Source organism: Impatiens glandulifera, chromosome 1, assembly GCF_907164915.1.
Source record: "Impatiens glandulifera chromosome 1, dImpGla2.1, whole genome shotgun sequence".
Lineage (NCBI taxonomy): Eukaryota > Viridiplantae > Streptophyta > Magnoliopsida > Ericales > Balsaminaceae > Impatiens > Impatiens glandulifera.
In genome coordinates, this window is record NC_061862.1 from 146,476,681 (window position 1) to 146,496,843 (window position 20,163).

The 20,163-nt window shown below is 29.7% G+C and overlaps 1 protein-coding gene across 1 annotated transcript; it reads right to left on the bottom strand.

The window, feature by feature from the left end:
* Window positions 1-6,440: 6,440 nt before the first annotated feature.
* LOC124920043 (probable ubiquitin-conjugating enzyme E2 18) lies at window positions 6,441-9,379 on the bottom strand. The gene is made up of 6 exons (XM_047460432.1): window positions 9,227-9,379; window positions 9,033-9,136; window positions 8,842-8,944; window positions 8,707-8,770; window positions 7,003-7,091; window positions 6,441-6,905 (listed from the first exon to the last, which is right to left on the bottom strand). Exons 1-6 carry the CDS (start codon window positions 9,254-9,256, stop codon window positions 6,810-6,812), a joined length of 486 nt encoding a protein of 161 aa, XP_047316388.1. The 5' UTR covers window positions 9,257-9,379; the 3' UTR covers window positions 6,441-6,809.
* Window positions 9,380-20,163: the final 10,784 nt, after the last annotated feature.

Genomic DNA, 20,163 nt, shown 5'->3' on the forward strand with positions numbered 1-20,163 from the left:
AAGAAGATTAAAAAGTTCCAAACATATAATAGTTTGGAGTACCTATGCGAGAAGTTCAATCACTTTTTTAAGGAATAGTGGATGGTTCGTCACAAAACCGTCCGAAAAATACCGCAACAGAATATCTTAGCGGAGCGAGTGAACAAAATGTTACTTGAGTGTGTTTGATGTATGTTGTTTGAGGCTAGTGTACTGAAGCGGTTTTGAGGTGAGGCGGTTAACACTGCAGGTTATCTTATTAATCTTTTTCCATCAACAACATTAGAATTCAAGACACCGGAAGAAGTTTGAAATGATGCTCCTCCAAAACTCGACAACCTAAAGGTATTTAGGTGTGTGGCTTAAATTCACCAATGGGATGGAAAGCTTGATGAACAAAGAAGTGTATATTCGTTGGATACCCTAAGGGAGTAAAGGGTTGGAAACTATTTTACAAGGATAAAGAGACGATCAAGTGCATCATTAGTCGTGACGTGGTCTTTAGGGAAACCGAGTCCTATTATGGAGCAACATTGTTAGTCGAAGTTGGCAAAGTTGCTAGAGTGAGGACCAAATTTGAGGTGGAGTTTCTAAGAGGGATTACTAAATAATCGGTAGACACGGGGGAGGCTAGTGAAGAGGATGAAATAGAAGGTCAGGTAGAGGAGGAAGGTACGAATCCGGAAGAGAACCTCAACTCCTACCAGTTAGCATGAGATATAGACCGTAGGACAACTCGAGCTCTAAATGATTTATACTCCAATTTGGCGGCCTTTGTATTCCTTGTGATAGATGAGGTACAAGATTTAGAGTCGAGATCATTTAAAGAATCGATGGAGAGCAATGAGAGAACCAAATGGAAGCGTGCTATGGTGGAGGAGATCATATCGCTTGACAAAAACGAGACGTGTGAATTGGTGGATAAACTCAAGAATCAGCGGGTGATTTTTTCAAAGTGAGTGTTCAAATGAAAAGAAGGTGTAGAGGGTAATAACAAGCCCATGTTTAAGGAAATATTGGTAACTAAGGACTTCACATAACGCGAAGGGGCTGACTTTAACGAGATCTACTCCCCTATAGTGAAGCACGTGTCCATTCGTGTGTTCACTCTAGTGAATCAATTTGACTTCGAACTCGAGCAAATGGACATGAAGATGACATTTCTTCATGGGAACTGGAAGGAGAATATCTTCATGACGCAACTCAAGGGGTTCGTTAAACCCAGTGATGAAGGCAATGTATATCTCCTAAAATGCTCGTTTTATGGTTTGAAATAATCCACAAGACAATGATATTTGCATTATGATGAGTTCATAGTTCGTAACGATTTTGTGATGATCAATTTTGATAGTTGTGTCTATGTTAAGTGGGTTAATGGTTGTGGGGTCTTCTTATTGTTATACGTGGATGATATGTTGATCGGGAAACATGGAAGAGGTTCACAAGATCAAGAGTTTGCTAGGGAATTAGTTCGATATGAAAGATATGAGACCAGCAAAAAAAATTTTGGAGATAGTGATTGAGCGAGATCGGGAGAAAGACTCTTTGTTTATGTCTCAAAGCGACTACCTCTGAAAAGTTGTCTCCAAGTTCAGGATGTTCAATGCTAATGTAATTCAAACTCCATTAGTTACTCATTACATGCTCTCCGCATATATACTATCGAGTACTGAGGAGCAAAATGTGAGATGGTAAACACCCCATATGCGAGTGCAGCCTAATGTATGTCATGATATGTACGCGACCCGATCTTGATCACACTATCAGTCTTGTTAGTCGCTTTATGGCAACCCTAGGGAAAAACCATGGGAGGCGATATAGTGGGTTCTACGTCATGTTGGGGGATCCAAAGATGTCAGTCTTTGTTTTAAACGAGTGGGTAGAGGTGATGATAAATTGAGAGGATATGTTGATATTGATTGTGTAGGTGACTTGGACAAGAGAAGGTCCATAACGAGATATGTGTTTACTATTTGGATGCTTGGTAGGTTGGAAGACACAATTACAATCCGTATTTGGCCTTTCAACAACGGAAGTCGAGTATATCGCTGTGACGGAAGGCATCAAGGAGGCACTTTGGTTGAAGGGTCTCGTGGGTGAATTTGGGGTGAAACACGATAAAGTGGAGTTATTTTGCAATAACCAAAACGCCACACACTTGTCCAATAACTCGATGTTTCACGAGCGCACAAAGCACATCGTTATTCGACTTCATTACATTCGAGATGTCATAGCTAGTGGAGCGGTAGTTGTGGATAAGGTTCAGATAAATGAAAACCCCACAAATATGGCCATGAAGGTGGTGACGGGAATCAAGTTTCGGAAATGTTGTGACTTGATAAACGTCACAAAGGTTGGAACGTAATCAGAGAAGTATGAGGATCCGTTCTAGAGTGTTCTTGGTGATGAGGCTCAATCTTTGACAATAGACATAGAGGAAATGTGGAGAATTTGTGTAATTGGGCCTAGAGTTTTGAGGCCCAATTTGGTGTGCCTCAATGTTTGGTACAAAAATGAGAATGAAGATATGTGCGATTATTTATTGGATTCAAAAAGACATGAAATCACATAATGGTGAAAATGTCAATAAAATCGTGTTATTATGGAAATGTCAACTAAATCGACACAAGATTATATTATGGTGGAGATGTCAAAGATATCACATTTATTATGGAAATGTTAACTAAATCGACACAAGATTATATTATGGTGGAGATGTCAAAGATATCACATGATCTTTACCCTAATTATAAATTCTAAAGGTCTATGTATATACATTGTAAATGAGAAGAGGGTGTGAAACTAAAATTAGAGCAAATAGAGAAAGTTAAAGTTCGTAATCCCTATTATAACTCTATTGAATCCATGATGTATGACATTGTTGGTCTGAACTTTGGTAAAATTCTTGTATCGTTATTTTAGTTCTTTCTTACTTTTACGCTATTATTCTGCATTCCACTACGATTGTTATGATTCCGGTTTCATTTTTAGAGTGATAGTTTTCATCACAATAATAAAATAAAAACCATTTAAAAAATATTATAAATGAAGTCATTAAAAATAAAATTTCAAATTTTTTTAAATGTGTCAATGTTGCATCAAAATAAACATTAAGAAAACTCTAAACAAATGGTGCCCAGCAACTCAGCTCCAATGCTCCAGAAGGTAACAACCAAAAAAATATTTTTACAAAAGGAAAACAGTTAAATATAAAAGACACAAAATTCACATCCAAAAGTCAAGATGTTAAAAAAACAAAAACAAAACTCACGTATCTCCTTGTCAAAAGTGGCCTTGAGATTGGAGAGTACCTTAATATAACAAAAAAAAATTTATTATTTTTTAATTAAGTAGTTATATTAAAAATATATAATTAATCTTTAAAAAAAAGTAATGTAATTTAGTTAGTTAAATGATATATTAACATATACAATATACAGTGACCTATAAATTAAATCTTGTTAAATACTTTTATTTTATTTTTTTGTATGAGGTGGCCGAGTAACTGGCCTTACCTATTGGTAAGTTGCTTTTTGTTCCAAAATCTTCTATATCAATTAGAATTCCAATGTCTTGCATTAAATCTGTTATCAACTTCTTTGAAAGACAATTATTAATTCCTATAATCATAAGAAACAATAATAAATTGGTAATAAATAACTAAGTATATAAACTATCTTAAAAAACTAAATAATGACCTACAAAAATACATTTTTCATGTCCAACATTAATAGTTAATTTGGCATCATCAAAAGAGAGTTGATCCAATACACATCCTATGTGATGGGAGAAGGATAAGTTGTTCACTCACCCTATCCCTATAGATAGAGTAAGATATCTATATCAATAAATTGCAAATTGCGGACAATAATTGACTTGAATTTTTTTTTACAACTAACCATTTTCATCGAATCAAAGCACCCATAAATTCATTGAAAATGTACATAATTTTGGTCCTCATCTCTCTCTTTAATTTAAACCGAAAGTTGATTCGAAATTACTGGATTTTGTCTCGCCTAACTAACTTGCACTCTCTTAAATTGTCAAACTTACAATTTTTTGTACAACAATTTTTTTTTTGGCTCTAGCAACTTTCAATATAGTAACTTCATCATGAAATTATTTCTTAAGCAATGTACTAAACAATAACTAAAACATTCTTGTTATCTGTGTAAGGTCTTGATCATGAGTTTTATATGTCTTGTCCTTAATTATATATTAACCCACTTTACCTAGAGGCAAGAGCACTTACCAATGTTACCATTATTACATAGATTTAATTCTAAGGATTTAACTTCAAATTCACTTTATGCTCACATCTATATTATGTAATTTGCCATTTTCACATATTCCTTTTGATTTAAAATTTATGTCATCCATTAACTTGTTATTCCCACTATCATTGGACCGGAACAAGCCCATATATAAAACTTTCATGATCAGAATAGTCATTGATATTTTCACTACTAATATAATTGTTTTCTCCATCTTCATTGAGATTTTCTAAATTGGATGGCTTATATGTCGAATCTTGAGCACTATCTTTTGAAACAAATTTCTTGAGTATGTTGACTTCTTTAACTTCTAGTTCATATTCTTCTTTTCCAACATCTATGTTTTTTATCTTCTATTTTTCTTAAACTTGGTTTTATTTATCTTCAACTTGTGTCAATTAAGTTGGCCAACCATCACTAATTTAAAAACTAGATATATATATATATATATATATATATATATATATATATATATATATATATATATATATATATATATATATATATATATATATATATATATTTATTGTATTTGTCAAGATTGAAAAAAGACATTGATAATATGATTTTGTCACATTTTATTACAATGAGTAATTTCATTAAACCATTTCAGCGGGGTTGCCTGTACAGGTTCTCTCTAGGAGGGGCAAAACAATAATATTTTTTAAAAAATGACTGTTTTGCCCCTACATGTGTGATGAATCCTGTAACAGAAAATCCTATCTCAATTAATTTTAGAACTGAATATGGAAACAATCTTAGTTATATCAAAAAGCTAAATGTATTCAAATCTCTTGTGAGTGTAAGAAAATTGGATTCATTAATATATTTGACTTCAGTTCTTTTGTGGAGTGTCCCTTAATGAAGTATATTCATTTGAACTGCAAAAAAAAAAAAATGAAAAGAAAAAAAATAATTAAAAACTTTGATGAGAAAGAAAATATTATTTTAAATATTTAAAATTGTTTCTAGACTTCGTAACACCTACAATAATATATAAAATCTTTTACTTACAAACACAAAATTGAAACTTCTAGAGAAAATTATTGAAAACTTTTTCTTTTTATTAGGGGATATGGAAAGAACGTAGTATTGTTCCAAATAATTTGAGTTGATTGACTCTTTATGGAGATGAGTGTGATCTATGAATACCTAGCTAGTAGATCTAAATGAAAATGTAAATACAATAAAAGAGACTCTAAGTTATTAATTTCATGAACATACTTTTACTTAATATATTTTTGTATTGAATTGCAATTTGGGATCCTAAATTTGCTATTACAATGATAAGTGAAGTTACAAAATTAAATAAGACATCACTCACTAGTATATATAGTTCAAATAGTAAGAAAATTGTCTAAAAAAAGTAGAAGTCTTAGATTTAATGTTGACTAAGAACTTTTAAGTTAAAACGAAATTGTGTTATTGAGTGGTCGTATCAAATTCCTAAAATAAAAAACAAAGATTAAACAAGATATAATTCTAACCTACAATCTAAATGGAAATTCCCATTCTAAAAGTAATTAGTATTTTTATCATTAAAAAGTATTTTTGGCCGATAATTATCAACCAAAAAAACTATAAATTCTGCAACAAGACCGTTCATACCCGGTAATGTAAGGGAAGCCATTGAAATAGCAATTCCGCCCATTTCATTGAGATAGCCAGATAAAAAAATCAACCCTTAATTAAAAAAAAAAAAACAAAATTTTGAAAAAAAAAATGGTAGTCACATGGATTGTAGACATGTGACTATTTTTGTTTTTGTTAACTAACTATATATATTGCAAAATTATAAATTAAAATTATAAACATAATATATAATTTTAAACCAGCAATTCAAGGGGGAAAAGAGAACTCTAAAATAAAATGACTAATAAACCGCCAATAAATTCGAGATATCGATATATGTTTCTTTTCATCTTTCAAAAGTGTTTATTCAGGCCATCACGATGCCCAATTGGACATAAACTTCAACAATGTAAAAAGACGACGAAATGCATTGAGGATTCTTCGATGTTGGATTTATCCCGCATCATTTGATACATTTGGAATGAAAAATACAACTGTTTCAAACATCTCCCACCTAGGAACAAGCAGTCTTTAGATCTGTATGACCAAACAACAAGATCTCAACTGGAACCACACCCATATAAGTAAGCTGAATGAAATTGAGTTTCCAAACTATAAGCTAAAAATGACAACTTTCTAATAATAATATTATTGTAGAACTCTTATATGTTTAATGCCAACCTTTAAACAAGGGTTACTTACTCTTCCCCATTCCAAATCCAATATTTCCAATCAAGAAGGCAGGGTGAAGTAGAACACAAACAGACATATCCTTAAACTTCTTGAAGACAATATTGATGTTAAACTTTACAAGTACACTGGATACTTTACCTCCTTATATAAAATTTGCATGTTTTAAATATAAAATCCCCTACCCAAACTATTGATGACGATGACACGACGACAAAAGAGGGGATTTAGAAATCAAATTCATTTAATTTCCTTTCCATTGATTTCAAGAAAGAAAAACCAGAGTCTCTGAAGTTATACTTTGTCATCATGAAACCACCACCTTGTCTCCTTTGGAGATCTTCCATTCCTACAGTTCTTCACGTAGCGATCGTTGTCTGCAGGTCGTTGCTGCCATAGGAACATATTTAAGTTTTTTTTAACTATTATTTGCACAAAGTGATTAAAGCTTAGAACAGAAATTCAGCAATCTTAATAGAGATCATACCTTGGAGGTAGAGCTCGACAACATGGAGAGAATGCTGATGCAGATGGAACTAACTGTCATGGCTGGGGACCATGAATCGTACAAAATATCTGGATGAAGAAATAATGAAACAAGGAGATGAGAAGAAATGATAATGTTAACAATCAAGTTGATTTCTGTAAGAGAGAAATGTTAGATATGACTCATATATATAGAGAAATTAAGGTTTATTATTAGTAGGTTTGGGGCGAGTGTATTTATTTTAGTATTTGTGACTCGATATACACCTATGAAAAGAGACATTCTAACTAATGGTTGCTTGAAGAAAATCTATAGAATGAGGAGAGTTGAGGACGAGCATTGGTTGTTGAACCTCGTTAAAACATGCGTTCATTACTTACTCTATTTTCTACTGTTTTAGATTAGCATTTGTGCTCAACATAACTACATTGAACTTCTGACAAAGTTCGTATAGGCCCTGGGTCTCAAATGTAATCTCTTTTGGATGAAAATCTAGTAAAAATGAGTTTTTTCAAATGAACCCAATATCATTTAGCGACGTTAAACGATCTAATAAAATTTAAAACCATAAGAACTAACTAGGACTAAAATGTTAGATTTTGACCGAAAGAAATACAAGAGTAATTTACAGGCCAAGAATAAAGGAAGAGGAAATATGGAAAAGCAATTGCATACACATAGTAGAAGGTGGAGTAATTACACATATAATTATATTAACGGGCTTCTTGCAAAGAATCGGGTATGGATAAGGTCGCTACTTCTAATCATCAACAGAAATCCTAAAATATCCTTTATTTTTTATTTTTTTCCTTATTTATACCTCTAATATCTTTAAATCCTAATAACCCCAAATACAATGATTTATATCCCAATAATCACGAGTTGACATCTGAATACCTCAAAAAAATACGTCAATAAACAAGTAAAGCAATCAAAAAGATGGAAAAGATCTATGAAAAAGAGAACAAGGACAGAAATCGTGCATCGAAAGGGAAGCTTATGAATAATGGAATGTGACACCTAAGTAGGGAAAATTGTGATGTCTGACATCGGGATATGACCTGAATTATTTACTCCTTAAAAGTGTAAGGATATTGAACTATAGTTACCTTGAATTAGATGATACACTCTACAAAATAGTTGAATACTTGAATTCACCCATTTAATTCATTTCCTTTCTTTTAGACCAGGTTTTCACTTAGAGGAGGCTAATACATCATTTTACCGCCATGACCATCACTTCAATCAAGATTCTTTTAGTTTAACTTCTAAGTTCAATACTCAACCTACCAGGGTAGCTCAAGTGACAAGGATCTTACCTAAGAAACCAAAGGTTTCAGATTTGATTCTCACTAAAAACGCTTTGGTAATGACTGTGGGGACCATGTTAGCTACCCCAGTAATAAACCCGGTTACAAAAATAAAGTTCAATACTCTTACCACTTTAGCTACCCTTATGTGTTTCCATCCATCTAATTCCTGTCCTATTTTTGAAAAATGAAACATCAACCAATGAAGCAATGTATGCATATGTAGGATAAACATCAGTTCAGCATAACAACCCATATTTTGATTATTCTTCATAAGGTGCCAAAGAAATATCAGAGAACCCACAGACAAAAGCAGAAACCTCAGCACCAAAGTAAGATAAACCCTCTTAACAAACAGATCAGACATGTTTGAGGAAGCCAGATTTGTACGTACCTAAGCAGATATGACCATTGCTATAAATATGAGGATGAAGGGGAGCAGGTGGAATAAAAATAACCTGAAAATTAAATCCAAATTCAAATCAACATCCAAACAATCACAGCTACTAAAAAGTATATACCCACCCACCTGAGGGGCTTCCATGGGATAATGCTCAGGAAAATCAACTTGAAGCTGATAGACTTCATCAGAATACAAAGTAGCAGGTGCACCATTAACCTCAATTACCCATCTTTCCCCCCACCCAGAAATAGGTTAAACAAAATACAATTAGTTGACTTGAAAACAAATTGATTCAATAAAAACTAAAATGAAGTTACCTCTGTAGATTATCGGTAACCTTATGCTTGAACCCAGTTGGAGGATTAACCTGCCATTCCACAAGCTCTTTCTGTAGCCGATTACAAGCGATCTTACTTAAAGCCTGCAAAGTCAAATCAAAACTCAAAAGGGAATCAATACAAATTAAGGTTAAAGATTGAGAAATTGATCATGTCGTTATGTATATACAAACCTTACGAGATGAAGCGGAAGTACTGCTCATGGTGATCCTTGAATTATTATTACGAAGAGAGAGAATCGGATTAGGAGTTTGTGAGGGTTAGCAATGGCATTTTTTGCCTGGTTATTTAGGGGATGAGGAAGAAGATGGTTATTATGATATTATTCTAGGGGTAAAATCGTCTATAAAATAATAGAATCGGCCGGTTATGCGGTTTTTAAGTCATGGCGGAATCAGATCCTTCCGGTCGTTTTAGTGCGGTCGGAAATTTCTTCTTTGTTATTGTCCCCACACCATTAATGTGACACGTGAGCAATCCCTCTAGTTTGTCTCAAGGAATTATTTCGATTTAACTTTTTATTGTTACAAAAATATCTATAAAATATTTTTACTACTTTATCTAGTGATCTTTTGATGGGATTCTATTTATCATTATAATTTTTTTATTTAAGATTCATGATTTATGTATTAAAGAAAATTAGCATGATATTTATAATTATGAGAGATGCAAATATAAATAAAATAAGAGTGTTTTTAATTAATAATCGGATATAAAATATTTGAAATGTAAAAATTAACTATTATGGTTATGACAAATAATATTTTACGTTAATTATTATTTTAATCATAAACACTTTAAAAAGTGAAATTCATTTTAGTAGTATATATATATAAAAAATTATTAATTTTTTCTAATATAAAATTTGTTGGAAATTTAAAATATGCTAAAAAATTTATTTATTTATTTATTTTTAAAGAAAGTTTGTGTATATTAAAAATGAAAAAAATCAATTAAACAATGACGAATCATTACATGAAAATAAAAAAAAATAAAAAATGAAAAAAAAGGGATTCAATAAGGTGTCGAACTAGGAAATTTTCGAAAAGAATAATTAACTCCCGAACGAATCTAAAAAAACGTCATAATAATAGTATTATGAATGATACGAATCGGACGACTACGATTATTGAAAGTTCGACAATTTCTCTTCAATCAGATAGTCTACCAACAAATAATTGTGATGATAACCAAAATATGTAGTTTTGCCATATAAGTCGCATTAATCTTAATTTCTCAAAAACTACCCAGAAACTTAGGCATCACCCAATTAATCTTAGTAATACTCCACAGAAGATTCTAAATACTAGCCACTCCCGACACTACAAAAGTAATGAGTTACCAATTCAACATTTTCGTGACACATACGACTAGGCATAATACAACTTTTTTTCATACCCATATCATCCATAAGAATTCTATCGTGAATAATGCTTCATTCAAATAACGAGATCTTGGATGAAATCTTTGACTCTTAAACTTTTTCTCAACAAAAATATATGGAATAATCTTAGTGAACACTTGTAGCAATGCCCCACATTGAAACTATTTCATATATTGCCAACGCATAATGCCTTGTTCAATTAGTTGTCGGATTCCTTCCTCGACTAAAGGTTTAATACGCTTATCAATTGACATAATAAATGTTGTTTTAAATTCATTCCATAGCCTCCCTGAACCCAAGGGCGGAACTAGAATTTTAAATCTACCCGGACTAAAAACTTTTCACAAAAAATCTACCCGGGCTAGAATGAGAATAATATCAGGCAAACAAAGAAAATAAACACGTTTACTGTCGTTATTTCTCTTTAGTGACGAAAGATCTATCAATAACGTCGATATTGTCCCGTCGTTATTGACATATACATACAAAATATTTTGGGTTACCCGGGCTACAGTCCGGGTAGCCTTGTACATAGATCCGCCCTTGCCCGAACCCAAATGTGAGAGACACTCTTAAGGGTTGTTGAAAAAGCCAATTGAGACGCTTTTAGATTTTCTTTATTTATATATTAAGATGTTACATAATTTGTTTATTAAAAAAATCCTATCACAAGTCTTCTTTTCTCTCTAAAATAATTCACATTTGAAAAGTCACATTGTACATGATTATTTTGATGGTTCTTTTAAAGTGGGGTATTTTTTTCCTTTACAATATTTAGATTTAAATTGGTGTTGTATTTTATTCGGTGTGATATTTTATTTAGCCGGATTGAATTTGTTATTTCAGATTTTTGTAATCCGAATAATACTTCCAATTTTTAGTGTGTCGTATATTACTCATACCCTATAATAGTGTTGGTGATCATTTCACAAATCCATGTTTGTCTCATTCTTTGCATCAAAAAAGAAATGATGTTGTCGGATCTGAAGTTCTTTTTTATTTTTCTAATAATTATTTTTGAAATTTATTTTTCATTTGGAAGCCCTTTTATAGTTCTAATGATTTATATGTGTTTTCTCTTATTTTGACAATATTTGTAGATAATCAATTATCAATTGACATAACTTTTTCTCGTGTAACTTATCAACTCTCGGACAAAGAAAAATTTGACTCCGCTCATAATTTTGGGTAAAGATTCTTCCGTCATCACTTAATTTATTCATTTAGTTTGCTCTCATTCATTACTCATTGTTATTCAATTCCAATGAATACATGATTAGTGGATCATTTCTATTTTACAACATTTTAACCAACTAGGATAATAATACTTTATATTTTAAATTCAACACAAAATTTGATGAACGTGCGACATTTCTAACACTATAAGTTCAACTTTTTAACTAGCTAATATATATATATATATATAATGTTTAATTTGAATTTGTTTGGTTTAACGGATCGAGAATTATGGTTAATTTGAATATATATGAGAGTAAATGGATATTTAGGTCGGATCGTGGGTTGACACGCTCATAAATTTGAAACGGTTAAAAATAAAATTAAAAATGATATATATAATATATATGTTTCGAACTTGCAACCTAATAAAACAAGTAAAACTCTTTAACCAAATGTGATTGGGATATGCTTTGCTGAGGGATAAGTGACTAGTAACAATATTAAAGATCAATTGAGATTGATGATTGATTTGCCGAGGAATAAGAGACATCTGAAAGTGTGAGGTCACGAGATGGAGATATTAATTGGGATTTTGGTTGTTGGTTTGGCAAGGGATAAGAGACGTGTGAATGTGTGTGAGGTCACAATATTAATAATGAGATTTGTCCATTAGAAATAAGAATATTGGTGGTTAAATGTGCGACGGAAATAGTTAGTTGATCGAAGTGTGAAAGTGATGTCACGAGATGAGAGGTCGATTGAATTTGTGGATGGTTTGCTGAAGTTAGGGTAAAGATGTTACAGTAATGATATGAGATGGTTGAGGTACAAAATACTCGAAATGATGTCACGAGATTTATAATGAGATGTTCATTGCAGAATAAAAAATATTGGTGGTTAAATATATGAATGAATTTGTTGGTTTACTGAAGTAGTGAGGGTAAAGATGTTGGTGATATGATAAGATGGTTGGTTTGCCAAGAGTAATGGTAAAAGATGTTGGTAATGTTAAGATGGTTAAGTGCAGAAGTGAGGTCACGAGATTAGTAATATGAGAGGTCTATTAGGTATGAAATAATATTGTTGGTTAACCGAGTAATGTGAGTAAGATATCGATGATGTTGTTGTTGATGAAAAAAATTAAATGAATGCCTTCTTATCAAATTTGTTATATTTTTTTATCATGAATAACGAAAACAATGATGAATGGGAGGAGGAAGACGATCACTAGGTTGTCCCAACCATTGAAGTCCCCTCATGTTCAGACCATAGATGTTGACGACAAAGAGGATAATGAATGCAATGAAAACGGTAATGATGACGACCACAAAAACATAAGTATTGTTTATTTCAACTTTGTAAATGTGGTTTTTATTTATTTTAGTATTATTAAAAATAAAGTCATACCTGAATTCGGCTCTCTAAATTAAATATTTTTTTTCTATACAAACATTATTAATGATTTTACCTCAATAATGATCATGTCCAATATCAAACGCTTCATTTCATTTTAAAGTGTCTTAAAAAGCCATTAATATTTAGTGATCCATCAATCTACAACAGTATCATCAAGTATTTGTGAAGTACAATGTAAATTATAATCCGGATCTTGTGGCCACATTTTTTAAATATAACCCTGATTACATTTTCAATCAGGAATGCTTTTGGACGGTTTTTATTTTGTTTGAATGGAAAATGATCCGATGATCATATTTGTTTCTTCACTTCGACTCCAATTTGAATACTAATAAACATAATTAAATATATAGCATCACTAATATATTTATTTATTTATTTTATAAAAATTTAAGTTTATTTTATTTTATAAAAATATGATTTTTCAATATATTACAATATACCTTATATAAAAATACCATTTTATATAATTTTATTATAAAAAAATATTATTTTTTTAATGAATATGGTATAAATTGTACCCCGCAAAAATTCTTTAAAACTAAACGAAACGTGAATGATAATAAAAAATATTCCGAAGTAAATTAGATGGGATGATAAATACAACCACCAGCCCGATCCGCACTATTCTCATTCATATTTGTGAGTTTGGATTGATTCAAAATTTTGTTTTCTCACTTTGGGAGTCACTACAACATACATATTTTACTAGTAAATATACAACCATCTATGCTTAGTGCTTTTACTATTTTCAGATAACATTTTCCTTTTCCGGTTCTCCTATAGACAGCCAATAACATGCTTTAGAGACAATCTTTTACTTCTTTAGTTAAAATGGTTTGAACTCGTTATAACAACTATGTACTCCAACTTGAGATGTTTTTAATAAAAATAAAATTCAATATTTGCTTTTTTGTTTTTGTGAGACAGACTTTGTCACTAAAACATATCTATTATGGATAGATCATCGTGAATATGTGACCTACCAATAACACAATTAGTGGGCCTAGTACCATGTTAGGGATTACTGTTTACTCTTAGGCCCGATATCACCAGGGATATATATATATATATATATATATATATATATATATATATATATATATATATATATATATATATATATATATATATATATATATATATATATATATATATATATATATATATATATATATATAAAAGACCATCTCCCATCGATATACTTAAAATACAGTAAATGTCAGATCAATAATTCATCAGGAAATGATATTTTGAACGACAAGTTAGCGAAAGCAAGGCCACGAATCGTGGTCTTGCCAGCCAGGAGAGAGAAAAAATAAAAATAAAATTGAAACTTTTTATTTCCCCCCAAAACCAAAATCCTATTATTTATATCTCTTCTATTTCCCCCCAAAACCAAAATCCTATTCTTTCTCTCTCTTTTGTTTCATTCTCTCTCTTTCTCTTTTATTTCATTTTCCCTAAACCCACCGGCGATTCTCTTCTTTCATTTTCACCGACTTCTATTCCGATCGATCGAAATGGTAAAACTTCTTCCGTTTATGAAACGTTTCATTTTTTCCCAAAACCAAAACCCCCACGACAATCTCTCTCTTTATTTTTTGTTTCCATTTCCCAAAACCCAACCCACTGTCGATCTTACTGAAACGTTTCATCGACTTCTTATCTTCCGATCGATTGAAATATAAAGTCTTTTTTCTTTCTTTCGTTTATCTTTCGTTCGAAATGATTGTCATATCAATATTTATGTTTAACGTTTATGGTTTAGCTGCTGAATCGATTTAGATTAGAATTCTAAAAGATCTGGATCTCCATACATGACCTACAAATTAAATTAACATTACAATAAGATTATTGACTAGAAATGCTAGTTTTGGACCAGAAAAGTTGGTTTCGGGACCAGAAAAGCTGATTTCGGGACCCGAAATGAATAGTTTCGGGACCCGAAACGGGAATTTTTTTTTTTTTCGAAATGAGTGGTTTCGGGACCCGAAATGAGTGGTTTCGGGACCCGAAATAAGTAGTTTCGGGACCAGAAATGAGTGATTTCGGGACCAGAAATGAGTGATTTTGGGACACTTTTTTTTAATTTTTTTAAATTTGAAATATTATAATGAATCTTAGAAAATCAAAAATAATTGAAGATAATGTTATTATACTAGAAATTTACATAATTAAAAATTTATTTACAATGTTACAATCTGTCATTTATATCACATTTAAAATATAACCTACAATTTGAGAGATCTCAAATAATCTCATTTCTTCATTAACTTGATCAATAAGAAGATTTGGATCTTCATACATGACCTACAAATCAAATTAACATTACAATAAAATTATTGGTTTATAAAAAAATAAAATAGCCATAAAAGATCGTATAGAAACCATTTCGGAGTTTGAAATCACCCTAAAATGGTGATTTCGGGAAAAAAATGCTGGTTTCGGGACTAGAAATACTAGTTTCGGGACCAAAAAAGCTGGTTTCGGGACAAGAAAAACTGGTTTTGGGACCCGAAATGAGTAGTTTCGGGACCCGAAACGGCAAAAAAAAAAATTTTTTTTTTTTTCGAAATAAGTGGTTTCGGGACCCGAAATGAGTGGTTTCGGGACAAAAAATAAGTGATTTCGGGACACTTTTTTTAATTTTTTTTAATCTGAAACATTATAATGAATCTTAGAAAATCAAAAATAATTGAAGATAATGTTATTATACTAGAAATTTACATAATTAAAAATTTATTTACAATGTTACAATCTATCATTTATATCACATTTAAAATACAACCTACAATTTGAGAGATCTCAAATAATCTCATTTCTTCATTAACTTGATCAATAAGAAGATTTGGATCTTCATACATGACCTACAAATCAAATTAACATTACAATAAGATTATTGGTTTATAAAAAAATAAAATAGCCATAAAAGATCGTATAGAAACCATTTCGGAGTTTGAAATCACCCTAAAATGGTGATTTCGGGACAAAAAATGCTGGTTTCGGGATTAAAAATGCTAGTTTCGGGAAAAAAAAAAGCTGGTTTCGGGACCAAAAAAGCTGGTTTCAGGACCCGAAATGAGTGGTTTCGGGACCAGAAATGGTTTTTTTTACAACCTAATTAAAATTAGTTCTGCAACTAAACCCATAACAACAGCCAAACATTATATAATCATACTTTCGGGTCCCAAAATCACATTTTCGGGACCCATAACAGCCAAACATTATACAATCATACTTTCGGGTCTCTAAACCATCCATTTCCGGACCCATAATGCAACAAATACACAATAATCATAGTTTTCTATCGTTAAAATCATTAAAAGACCTAACCCTAACCGCAAAAAGCTAAACGATCTTCAAATCATCAAAATGATCTACGATTCTAAAAGAGAAAATGTTATTTACCTTTTCTTTTGAGATCTGGGAGATCTTGGAGTCTTGTATGGAAATGTACCTGGACCACCAGCCTGAAAAAATAGTATGAAGTGAACACGAAGGCAGACAATGAAGTGAACATACACGAAGGAGTTCTCTTACCATTTTCGATCGAAAGAAGATGAAGAAAGTAGAAGAAGTCGGGGATGCCGGAGAGGAAAATCGCCAGAGAAAAATCGGGGTTCGCCGAAAGTGATAAATGAAAAGAAGAAAGAGAGGGAAGAAGAAAGAGGGGAAAACTGAAATATTTTATTTTTTTATTTTGTTTTGCTTTTTCTCTCTCCTAGCTGGCAAGACCACGTGGGATTCGTGGCATTGCTTTCGCTAAAGAGTCGTTGTGTTTATCAATACTCTAATTCATCCATACCTTGTAACTCATTTTCAAACTCAGAAAAATATTCTAGGAATATTTCATTTTACAACATATTTTTAATTTTTTCAATAACTACCTACATATTTATCAATTTTACAAATTAAACTCTAATATTTTTTTAAATTCACACAATTAAAGAAAATTATGATAAAATTAATTATAAATAAATAATTTATACACATAAAAAAATAAATTAAACATTATTAAATAAACACAATATTGATAATTTAAGTATTTTTTAAGAAATGTAATTATTGTATTTTTGTTATTTTTTAGTTTTTTTTATCAGTAATATTTATTATTATAAATTTATGATATGTAAAAATTATAATAAAAATATATAAGATAAAAATAAAAAATTAAATATATAAATAAATTTATAAAAAAAACTAAATATAAAATTTCGTTAAATTAAAAAGTTAAAAAGATCAAATGAAAATTTTAAAATAAATTATATAAAAAAAATAAATATCTAAATCAAAATATTTGTAAAGTTGAAGGACCTATTTATTATTTGATTAGATTTAGATTTAGGAACTTTAATAGGATAAAAGATTTGGAGAGAAAAAATATTAAAAATTTATTATTTTATTAGCCCCTCCCACATCATTCTTTTTCACTATCATTTCTTTTATTTAAATAACTTATATCAATCAAGCCTATCCGGTTAATTTTATTTTTATTTTTATTCTCTTTATTTTAATATTTTAATTTAGTTAGTATTCAAGAGTGACAATTTTACTTATACAATGAATTAATTAGTTAAAGAATGAATTAATTAGTTAAAGCCTATAATAGAAAAATAAAGGAAAAGAAATAACGTGAAAAAATCAATTTGCTGAAAAATTAAAAAAAAAAAATCTCTCATCCACTGTCTTTCTCTCAAGGTATCAAGATTATGCATTTTGTATATGATTGAATAATGTTAGCAATATTGGAAATAAACATGATCATATTTTTCCTTATAAATACAAAATAAATCAATTAAACAAACGTGTTAAAACTGGCATTGCTTATTCAACATCAAATTTATTTATTTTATTTAATAAGTTAGCACAACTTTAATTTAGAGAATTCACAATTATAAAAACCAAGCCCATTAATTATGTTTGTACTACAATTGTTTCATTAGCCTTTAAAGGAATAACTTAACATGTGAAATTATTCTAGTAAATACTATTTAATAAATAAAAACAAGGCAAATTTAGTGGTTTAAAATAATATCAAAATATAAAAAATTAAATAAGTTATAATAACTATATATATATATATATATATATATATTTTAAAAAGTATGGTTAATTAAAACAACCAAAATGTTCAAGTATTTTACAAAAATGCTTATTATGTTAATTTGCTTTATGCTGCTTATTAAGTTATATTTAGTAATTCACTATGGATTATAACTCAATGACAATAGAATTGGATCTTGTTTCAATTTTCATTCAAAGTATTAGATTAACTCAAGCTTATATGATGCTAAAAAAAAAAAATCTTAAAATAGTGCTTTTTTTTTGTTTTATAAAAAAAACTTAGGATTAGGATTGCATGAATTTCGTGGATTGGGTTTAGTAAAAAAAATTATATATTTTTAAATTCGGTTATATTAGGTCGATTACACTCTATCAAATACTACCTTTAATATATCCCGATGATCATATATTATGTTGATTTTCTTGAATATTAGAACTTATACATATAATAATTCACATTACAACTGTTATATAAACTAATTTTAAGAGATTAATCAAACAAAGTGAAATATAAAAACACAACATAATTAAGAAAATTTTCTTATTAATCTAACATGTAAATATCAAGTTTATAAATAATATAGTGATAAATAATTATTTGTTTGAAAAAAATATTTACTCACTAAATCAATAAACAATAACTTATAGAAAAATTGAAATATTTTCAATTGAATAAAAATTAATTAAGTTGATTAATATCTCAAAGACAATAAAAAGTTAAAATTTTCATATTCATATAATGCTTCTCATATTTAGAACAATTTGTTTTATATAACCAAAAATAATAATATTTAACAAATCAAATATAATAAATATTAATTAAAATATTTTAAATTTGATATATGTGCCAGAAAAAGGAAATGATTACCTACATCATAAAATTCATTTAAATATTTAGAGTAAGAATTGAATTAATTCAATTATTAATATATCCGAAAATTACATTTATTATATCATAACTCCATCACTGACTAATTAAATAATTTTTTTATATATATAACATGATCAGTTTAAATAATTCCTCATCTTAAATAATACTTTAAGGCCTATTTCTTATGTAATAATAAATTGTAGATATATAATTATAATACTAATAGTAATTTAGTTAGATGTTTAGTTTATTATTTTGTATAAACAGTATTTTAAAAGTGATATAATTTATATTTTAAACTAGGTACAAATCAGTTATAAACATATATAAAAAAAATATATTTACACATTTATCTTTAAATTTTGATTATGTATTTTTTCTTTAAAAGTCATATTTTTATACTACTCACCAAACACAAAATCATTAAATCTAAACAATTTATAACCCTCTTATACTTTTAACCAAATACAAATAACGAGGTCGGCCCTGAGTTTTGGGCTGCCCCATCCCCGGAAGAAAAAAATTGTCTATATTTTTTATTGCTTTAGGTATAATTTAAAATTTTGATAAAAAATAATTATTTTGGTGAGGTTGAACCCATAACCAAATGAAAACTCTAAATTTTTATACTAAACTACTAAGCTATCATCTTTTTTTTAAAAAATACAATAGATTTGAATAAACATCTTATTACTTGAAATAAATGGGCTGCTCTGGAGAGTGGGCTGCCTTAGCCCGAGGGTTTGTCGGGCTTACCCCAAGGTCGGCCCTGCAAATAACCTATATAACTTATACCTCTTAATATTCCTTTACAACTTATACCCTTTATAATTAATACCTATATAATTAATACAGTATAACAAACGCTACCTAAGCTTAGAGTTAAAATGTCAAGTGAATAATAATCAACTACTAATCATCCATAGTGGTGGGTATTAGCAAAATAATAACATTTTTTAAAAAAAGGTGTGACTTTACATTTAGCACCATTCATTCAAGAAATCAAGAACAAATGGATAAAGTTTGGAGGTAAAAACTCCATAATAATACATAGCAACATAATAAAAACCCACTTTACAAAATTATCCGATAGAGGAAACAAATTCACTTTACAAAATTACAATAGCGAGAACTCACACGCTTAAAATAAAAATTAACCAGAACCTTAACATAATTTAAATTACCATAAATCA